A 9441-nucleotide genomic window follows, 5' to 3' on the forward strand; every position below is an offset into this window, starting at 1 on the left:
AGTAGCTGTAATTTGGATTTTGGTGCAATAGTATAACTTGAAATATACAACAGGTTACAAGCGAAGATGAGTTACAAGAGAAAAGTGTCATGTACAAACACTGGATTTTTACTTTCCAATGCCCTGCTTGATTTCACTGTAGCCAAAAAAGTTAAAGGCTATCTGCTCAATTTCTTTCTTTTCCATACATTCTCTTAGCATTAGGATATGATCACAGAGCCATGAATCATTTTAACTGAATCGTCTCATACAAGGAATACAAGCAGTCTTTCTAAAACAGCCTTAAAGAAATGTCTTCACATCATACAACAGCATTTTTTTTTACTCCAATGACCTGCTTGACATCATTGTAGCTAAAAACTACACACGCTATCTGCTCAGTTTCTTTCTGCTCTCCACACTCCATTAGACATGCAAACCAGCCACTATCAATGTAAGCCAGGTCTGAGTATCCACTGGGTCCACTGTTGATGATCCAGGGTTTGCTCCATGCTTCTCGGTCCTGTGGAGATTTATTCAGATACACTCCTAAATTAATCCTTTCGTTCTTGTCGGTTGGGTGGGTGTAGAGCAGCCACTTGTTTTGGCTCAGGTTTGGATCTTGATCTGAATGTGCATCATCAGGTGGAAAGGAGACCACACTTCCCTGACAGCCATTACCTGTTTCTACAAGCTTTTCAGCAGATGGGAGGGTGATAAAACCACCTCCTGTATCAAGAGCTTGTACTCGATAGCCTCCCTCATTACGAGCATTGCAGTAGATGGACCCAAGACCTCTGTCATCAAAGACCTCTGCCATTTCACATTCAACTGATTTCATTTCAATCATTTTGCCAAATTGCCATTTATTGCCATTATCATCGCTATACAGAGAGAGTGCATAAGGGGTATTGCAATAAAACATTATGCAATTGCACAAGCTGCAGCAAGAAGCATAAGCATATGCTGGAACAATCAATCTACCGCTCTCTGTCTGAATACCGTGGCCTGGCCCAACAGCAAATGTGGCCCAGTTCTTGATTTCAGGCAGTGTGTCAGTCAGATCAGTCACCCCACTCCAACTTTGACCAGCATCTCTAGTCGTGATGAAGCAGAGACGGGCTCTGTTGCAGCCCCAAAATCTCTGCCACCACTCTGTGACGCTGCCTGTGACACAGATGAAGAACAGGAAGAGCGTTTTGCTGTTTTTTTCATACACCGGGCAGGGGTTCATGGTACGGTGTCCATCAAGATGAGCCTCCTTCACCAGTTTGAGTTCCGACCACTGGAAAGAATAGAGGTGTAAGAAAGCAGAACTATTTCTCTGCAAGTAATTCAGTGATAAAGCAATTGGTATGATTACCTCAATCGTCACATCAGAGCTTTCCTCCTTCTTCAGTTTTCCTCTTTTCATAACCAGATGTTTTGCACTGGCATCATCTTCAGTCTTCCTTGCCTCTGCAAAGGCTAGAAGAGTTTCACTCTCTCTCTCGTACAAAAGAGCAGGAATCCTGTAAACCCATTCACTGTCAGATTTAAAGAGAGTTTGTTTCTGTGGTTCAAAGTTCCTCAAAGCTACATCTCCCATGGTTGGACTAAAATGATCATACAGTAGACAAGAAAGATAGACTTGGAGTTTAAATTTTTCAATCATCAAAGACTGCCTGGTGACGGTTTTATACGATTGGGCAGTGCAGTTTGTGAAAAAGGGAGGAGTCTTTTATTACAGTGGAAACCTCATTGTTCATTTCTGAAGAAGTGACTCCTGTAAAATAAAAAAAGGATAGTGCGAGAGTCAGACTCTTTTATTCTTTTCACTTGGTCAGCATAACAAACAGAAATCCACCTCCTGTCTGTCTGGTTATTTATTTAATGGGAATAAAGTCAGGAAAGGTCAGAGGTCAGACAGGTCAAACTTTGATCACATCAGTTTCAAGTTCATCATTAACTCTCTTGGATTAATAAATTGATCTGTAACTGATTATGAATCATTATAAATCAATATGACACTTGAAAACAGGAAGTGTTTTTCTGTTTTCTGTTCTGTTTTTCTTTCAGTCGACCAGAATGTTCCCTAACCTTATAAATCAGAAAACCAATAAAGAAATCTCTTATAACTCAATTTATTTGTCAAAAAAAATCTTGAAGTACAGGTTTGAGTATGTACTCATTTGAATGACACCTCAGAGGTATAACATACCATATCATACATGATTAACATGGTTATTACAACTGAAATCAATATCAGTCATTTTAATAGATGGTATATAATTGTAAATCATATCATTCAATACATTTAATTAAAAAATGTAGTGGCTGTAAATTAGATGTCAGTGCAATAACTTGTAATGCACAACAGGTAAACAGGAAAACATACAACTGACTGTAATGTTGTTGTCAGAGAGGCAGTATTTCAACATTCCTCAACCTCCAATTACATATCATGGTCATTTTATGATTTAGTACAGTAACTATATTACAGATTTCATCATTAATCATTTTAGGTCTCATCCAATGAATAAATGTAGTCTTTCAAAAAATAGCTGTAAAAAGGTCTTCACATCAGATAAAAGCTTTTTTTTTTAGATTCCAATGACCTGCTTGACGTCATTGTAGCTAAAAACTACACACGCTATCTGCTCTGTTTCTTTCTGCTCTCCACACTCCATTAGACATGCAAACCAGCCATTATCAATGTAAGCCAGGTCTGAGTATGCACTGGGTCCACTGTTGATGATCCAGGGTTTGCTCCATGCATTTGGGTTCTGTGGAGATTTATTCAGATACACTCCTAAATTAACCCTGTTGTTCTTGTCGGTTGGGTGGGTGTAGAGCAGCCACTTGTTTTGGCTTGGTTTTGGATCTTGATCTGAATGTGCATCATCAGGTGGAAAGGAGACCACACTTCCCTGACAACCATTACCTGTTTCTACAAGCTTTTCAGCAGATGGGAGGGTGATAAAACCACCTCCTGTATCAAGAGCTTGTACTCGATAGCCTCCCTCATTACGAGCATTGCAGTAGATGGACCCAAGACCTCTGTCATCAGAGACCTCTGCCATTTCACATTCAACTGATTTTGTTTTAATCATTTTGCCAAATTGCCATTTATTGCCATTATCATCGCTATACAGAGAGAGTGCATAGGGGGTATTGCAATAAAACATTATGCAATTGCACGAGCTGGAGCAAGGAGCATAACCATATGCTGGAACAATCAATCTACCGCTCTCTGTCTGAATACCGTGGCCTGGTCCAACAGCAAATGTGGCCCAGTTCTTGATTTCAGGCAGTGTGTCAGTCAGATCAGTCACCCCACTCCAACTTTGACCAGCATCTCTAGTCGTGATGAAGCAGAGACGGGCTCTGTTGCAGCCCCAAAATCTCTGCCAACACTCTGTGACGCTGCCTGTGACACAGATGAAGAACAGGAAGAGCGTTTTGCTGTTTTTTTCATACACCGGGCAGGGGTTCATGGTACGGTGTCCATCAAGATGAGCTTCCTTCACCAGTTTGAGTTCCGACCACTGGAAAGAATAGAGGTGTAAGAAAGCAGAACTATTTCTCTGCAAGTAATTCGGTGATAAAGCAATTGGGATGATTACCTGAATCGTCCTCACATCAGAGCTTTCCTCCATCCTCAGCGTTCCTGTTTTCATAACCAGATGTTTTGCACTGGCATCATCTGTAGTGCTTCTCTGCTCTGCAAAGGCCATAAATATTTTTTTGTCTTGGTCGTAGAAAAGAGCAGGAATCCTGTACACTTCATTTGCTTTGGAACGAAAGACTGTTTTGTCTGCTTGTGTTCACCTGTTATGATATGAGGGTGTGTTACCCATGGTTGCTGTCTGTGCGTAAAATGATTATGCAGGAAAGTGTGTCTGCTGGGGCTTTTATCTGGCACTTTGGGAATCTTTATTACAGAAACTGAAACTTATTAACCAAACACTAATAAAGTAAGTTGATAAAAATAAGAGGTGGCTGAAGTCCTTCTACTCAGGGTCAGCTGCTCGCACAACACTCAGATGGGGTTGTTTAGGGCCATAATTGTTGGGAGGGATGACGCATGATCTTTGTATGTTCTCAAGTTGACTCATTCACATTAATAACTTCCTGTGTAGCCATGGTAACACAGGTTAGCTAGCAAGAAAATAATGAGAAACAGCTTAAATTAATTTTAAATTCTTTACTATCTCACCAGTTTTCTAGGTTAAGATTATTGTGGCTATATTCAGTGTAATTCATTCAAAATCAAAACACGACTTTAATGAAAACATTTGTAGGTAACGTGTGTGTAAATGTGTTCATCTCCGTCTCTGGGTGATAGAACAAGACGAAGGCAAAGAAAAGTATCAATGAACATCTTTGATTCTTTCTCCAGATAGAGAGTCTGGAGAGAGAAAGAGAGAGAAGTGAATGTGACAGTATATTTTATATATTTTATAAGAAAGACAAGTGTCAGATGGTTTTCCTTGAAAAGTTACAGTGTGTCTGTGTTATGCAAGAATCGGTTCCCTTTTCATGAAAACAGGAAAAGAATAAATAAACTTTATGTTGTCAGCATTTCTAATTTCATTGCATTTCAAGCCTTTATTTGAACTTGAGGATGGGGTCACCATCATTTATACAGATGAGAATAAAGACAAAGTTAAAACAATCACACATTGAAGCGGGGAGGTTAGTGATCATGGTTTTGAATTGGCCATAGTTTAGCAGAGTATTGATTTTTCAATTCTTATTACACCTCTCTGCTAGAAAAGATAGAACAAGACGAAGGCAAAGAAAAGTATCAATGAAGATCTTTGATTGGGTTTTACTCTTTATTATATTTGAGGAACAAACTGCCATCATATGCCTCAGTAAATTTAAAACTAAAGCAAAACAGAGGCAGGGTTGAAGTCGCAAATCATAGCACAAACCTACTGCTATACTTAATTAGATGGAGCTCTTATGGGTCCTTTATGCTAAACATTATATATGTATAGGGATACAGATGGAGCCCTCTGTCTGTACTCTGTTTTTTTCATCCATATTTGTGCACATTTTCTTAAAGCTTACAGATATAGACAAACGGAGCAGTAAAACTAGTGGGGGGCAGTTCAGCCAATATTTCAAGTGAGACATGAGGACAGGACACAACAAAGAAGTTTTAAAAATCCAGAAGTATTGGAAAAGACTTTCAGTTAGTTTATGAAAAGAATTTTCCGTCCACGTTGCTATGTATTTAATGGACACACAGACCACCCCCATCTACAACGCTGCCACCATTTTTGCCTCTTTCCCAAGAGCTCCATTACTACAACTTCCTTCAGCATCGCCACGTTTGCTTCATCAGAAACTTTTGACTCTTCTTCTTTGGGGTAACCTTTGACCCTGAGAAGTACCCTCTAGTGCAGGCATGTCCAAACTGTTCCATAAAGGGCCGAGTGGCTGCAGGTTTTTGATCCAACCAGTCTACAGCACACCTGATTCGACTAATCAGCTGTTTGAAGACTGAAATCAGTTGATTAAATGAGTCGAGCCTGGTGTGCTCCGGCTTGGTAGGAATGAAAACCTGCAGCCACATGGCCCTTTATGGAACAGTTTGGACATGCCTGCTCTAGTGGATGTGTTACTTAACACCCACACTGATGTAAAGGAGGCATGGAAGTACCTGAGTGGTAATGATCATATCGTTTGAAACAGGTGCGTCAGTTTTTGCATGTAGAAGGCACATAAATAAGCCTTTATTTGCATTATCTAAAAGCTCTCACATTTCACATACATGCAGACTTTTGAATAATTGTCCAGTATAAATGGTCTTTCTGGTGAGTGAGTTGGCATCATGACTACAGGGACAGTGAATATGGTTTAGAGTAGTAAAAGGCAAACAGAAGTTGGGTCAGTCACCCTCTGTACCACTTTGGACTGGCCCAGATTGTCAACATGTATATTATGGTGGTGTGACAACAAAGAGAGGCAGATAAAGCAGACAGACTGTTAAAGTTCAGGGACTTATTGATCAGATAAAGGTACAACTCATGTAAACATGAAGTAGGCAAGGTTCAAAACAGGGAAGGCAGTACAAACAGGCAAACAATAACAAAGGGACGGACAGAAAATCTAAAGTCAAGACATCAGGAAGGAGGGAAAAACAAGCAGGTTACAGAACACAGAGGCTATGAAGCACAGGCAAGAAGCACATGTGGTGACTGTAGCAAGAGACGTGTTTGTTTAAGGTCCTTCCAAGAATTTGGGGGCACTAAAAGAATAGGCTCACTTTCCATATGGCAGTAATTATAACAAGTCTGATAGGGTCCAAAGTTCCTGTCCAGCATCGTTGAGATGTTACCTTTCCAACAGTGGCTTTATAGATAAACAAATACCAATTCTTATTACACCTCTCTGCTAGAAAAGACCAACCTACCTTACAAAGGATACAATGGCGAGCATGGTAGTTATCACCAGTAATAAATCTGATTTTATACTGCTCAGTTCACACTGCTGACACCGAATCTTATCAAATGCTACCTGCAGCTGATTATGTGCCTCATTAATGCCAGGGGCAGGATGGCATAACATGAAAGATAATAGTCCCAACAGCATAAACAACACTGGTCAGTGATTGAATTACTACTCTTTTAAAGTGAATGCTGAACTGTTAAATAAGGTCAGACGGACTGAGTGTGGTTCAGTTCCTGGAAAGGCTTGTTCTGCATTTCCATTTCTGCATTTCCCACTTCCACCCAAGGCTCATTCCAGTCTGTAACTCAGCTACCCTCGCCCACACATCAAAACAATGATCTACACTGCTCCTGCACAATAATATGTCAACGCTGCGCAAGATTGAAGCATTAAAATGTGCCATTACATGTTGAAACAATCGCTGAAGACAGCTAGTTACAGTTTGCAGGTGACTATTCAGATATTATCTCATTGAATCAAGGACAGCAATCAATAAAACTTTCTAGATATTTAAAAGAGGAAATAAGCTCTGCTAATTTGCCTTGAGATATTACAGTCTGTTGGTCCTGTTCCATGAGAATGAGTAATGTTTTTTGTCAGCGTTTAAGGACAGCAGGAAAATCTCCAATTTGCAAATCAACTTTGTGTAAAGTTAAATAGCACACATAAAACCATGAACTGTTATTAATGAGCTATGAAAATGGCAAGCTCTGCTCTAAAAACCTGACCTCTGCACTCACTCTGTCCATTGAGACAGTTTTGGCATGAAAATCGTCCACTCTGTCACAACTCGACCAAGTCAACAGGTCAACAGATTATTTATGAGCCATGGACACAACTCATTACAGAAACAGAAAAATGTGTTAATGAGAACTACTATGCAAACTTGGCTCCTTTAAAACACAGTATAGGTGATCACAGAGAGGACAAGGAGAATCCATGAAGGTTTAAAGAGCTGAAAACTGGTTTTACTGTGTATGTGTCATTCATAAACTGACAAGTGATTTTCACAATTCAGAGATATGAGCAGCTCCTAATGCAAACATTGATGCAGGTACTGCCAGCTTGAATGGTGGCAGATGGTAGTGATGTCCTGATCCTGTATAAACTGGCTGTATACTGGGCTGTACATGAAATAATCAAAGGCAAAGTGATTTTTATATTTTGGAGATGGGTTACGTTGAAGCTCAACCAATAAAATAAATTCTTAAAGAGGACTGTGTGACAGTTCAACATGGGAAAGGATTGTACCAATGCATAATATGCAAATATCTGTAAAATAAGCGGGGGAAAACGCTTCCTGGTTTCCTGATGTTTCCCTCTTCTAAATGCATGTGAATGTTTAATATCATTAAATTCACAGAATAGTAAAACTGTACCTCTGTACAGAAAATAGGGCTAGGCATTAAATCCATATTATATCACTACTAGATATCATCTTAGGGCCTATGACTTCACAATTCCAATGGTTTATTGTGATAAGACATATAGTACATGTTGTCTTTGCCTGGTTTTAAAAGCTGCATTACAGTTAATGCATGATGTTAATGTTAATGATGCAATTTTCTGAACATACCAGACCGTTGTAGCTGTTCTATTACTTGCTTTTAGCCACTTTCACCCATTTCCATACACATGTGCTGGCTTGGCGTTACTCAGTTTGACCCAGCATGACAGGGATTTGCATCTCTATTACAGCAGGACTACCCACTTGAAGGTATGTCTTTTAACTGAAGACAAGATTAGTTCAGGTTGAGCTGCTGTAAAACACTTAACTTCCTTTCAATCTTTACATTAAAACTCCCCTGTTAAGTTATTATTTAAAAGCTTTTATTATGAAACAAAAAAATCAGGAAATGTTGGGTTTTCATCTGCAGTAACTTAACACAACTCCCATACGAACATGAAACAGTAAAGTAATGCAGATACTTGAAAGTACAAATTCAAACCACAGAGACAGATAGATGCCACAGAAGTAAAGAGAGACGAGTACACAAAACTTTTACATACATTTTTCTCAATGTTTTGGCCATGGTAAACAAAATGTCACTGCAACCAGCTTGGAGGTGGGTCGAGTGTGCTTTGGCCCGACTCCAGAAACAGTCTATCTCTCTATCTCAGCACAGCTCGGTGTATTAAATGTGGTCATGGAAATGCAAATCAGCACAGTTTGACTCTGAGCGGCGAACAGCCAAGAACGCCAATGGATAAGTCCCATTAGTCATAACATCCACGTTACTGATGATTCATTTATAAAAAAAATCTCACTGTTAGCATTTTGTGAAAGCATATTGATGCAATATCCATTAATATCTATATCACAGTATTTTGATTTTGTCCATGTCGCTCAGTCTTCAGTAAAAGAAAATGTCAGTAATACATTCACACTAATGCTGTATATGCTGGAATTTTTTGGTCAAGATGTTTTGCTGCTTCACACGGTGTTATTACACACTAACTTAAGGAAAGTGTTACAGTCATAGTGCATGTTTTGCTGAGGTATTTATGGATGGATGATAACTTGAGAAAAACAGCCTCAAAGTGGTCCTGTACTGGATGAGAGAGAAGGTAAGATCTGCTGTAAGAGCTGCTCTCTACAATACTGTGCTGTATGATGCAATGTGTGCCACCCTGCAGCCCATAAATATCACAAATATGCCCCTTTCCTCTCCTCCTCCCATTCCCCGGCTTCTCCTCCCTCCAAACTGCTCTACCCTGCTGCTCTGTATCCACTCCTGCCTCCAGTGCTCATAAAAACGCAGAGCTGACAGGTGCTGGAGACCCAAGCCAGGGATACAAGAGTTACAGGGATCATTAATGAGCTCTGGCCTGATAACTCTTGAATATTTTTGGATCAAATAGATTCTTTCCAAATATATATACACGCAAACAGCTGCCATTTAAGTCAAAGTGACTGTTTGAATTGTTTATTAGCAAACAAGAGACGTGAATCAGCAAAAACGAACAGCTGCAAAGTCTTTTGAAGACACCCGCTAGCCAGACCTAGCTTGAGGTTTG

The 9441-nt window shown here is 39.7% G+C and overlaps 2 protein-coding genes across 2 annotated transcripts; both read right to left on the reverse strand.

Moving 5' to 3' along the window:
• On the reverse strand, positions 1-1763 carry LOC146330087 (sialidase-3-like). The gene is made up of 2 exons (XM_084715547.1): positions 1343-1763; positions 1-1264 (listed from the first exon to the last, which is right to left on the reverse strand). The coding sequence occupies exons 1-2, from the start codon at positions 1631-1633 to the stop codon at positions 302-304; spliced, it is 1254 nt and encodes a 417-aa protein (XP_084571673.1). The 5' UTR covers positions 1634-1763; the 3' UTR covers positions 1-301.
• Positions 1764-2534: 771 nt separating this feature from the next.
• LOC146330088 (sialidase-3-like) lies at positions 2535-3818 on the reverse strand. Its single transcript, XM_084714471.1, has 3 exons — positions 3815-3818; positions 3585-3775; positions 2535-3506 (listed from the first exon to the last, which is right to left on the reverse strand). The coding sequence occupies exons 1-3, from the start codon at positions 3816-3818 to the stop codon at positions 2562-2564; spliced, it is 1140 nt and encodes a 379-aa protein (XP_084570597.1). The 3' UTR covers positions 2535-2561.
• Positions 3819-9441: the final 5623 nt, after the last annotated feature.

This window comes from Lutjanus erythropterus, chromosome 3, assembly GCF_056507025.1.
Source record: "Lutjanus erythropterus isolate fLutEry1 chromosome 3, fLutEry1.hap2, whole genome shotgun sequence".
Lineage (NCBI taxonomy): Eukaryota > Metazoa > Chordata > Actinopteri > Lutjaniformes > Lutjanidae > Lutjanus > Lutjanus erythropterus.

Coding starts and splice junctions, on each gene's coding strand:
- LOC146330087 (XM_084715547.1), bottom strand. CDS start 1,633: ATGATTGAAAAATTTAAACTCCAAGTCTATCTTTCTTGTCTACTGTAT. Junction 1,265..1,342: donor GCTCTGATGTGACGATTGAG/GTAATCATACCA, acceptor TATTCTTTCCAG/TGGTCGGAACTCAAACTGGT.
- LOC146330088 (XM_084714471.1), bottom strand. Junction 3,507..3,584: donor CTGATGTGAGGACGATTCAG/GTAATCATCCCA, acceptor TATTCTTTCCAG/TGGTCGGAACTCAAACTGGT.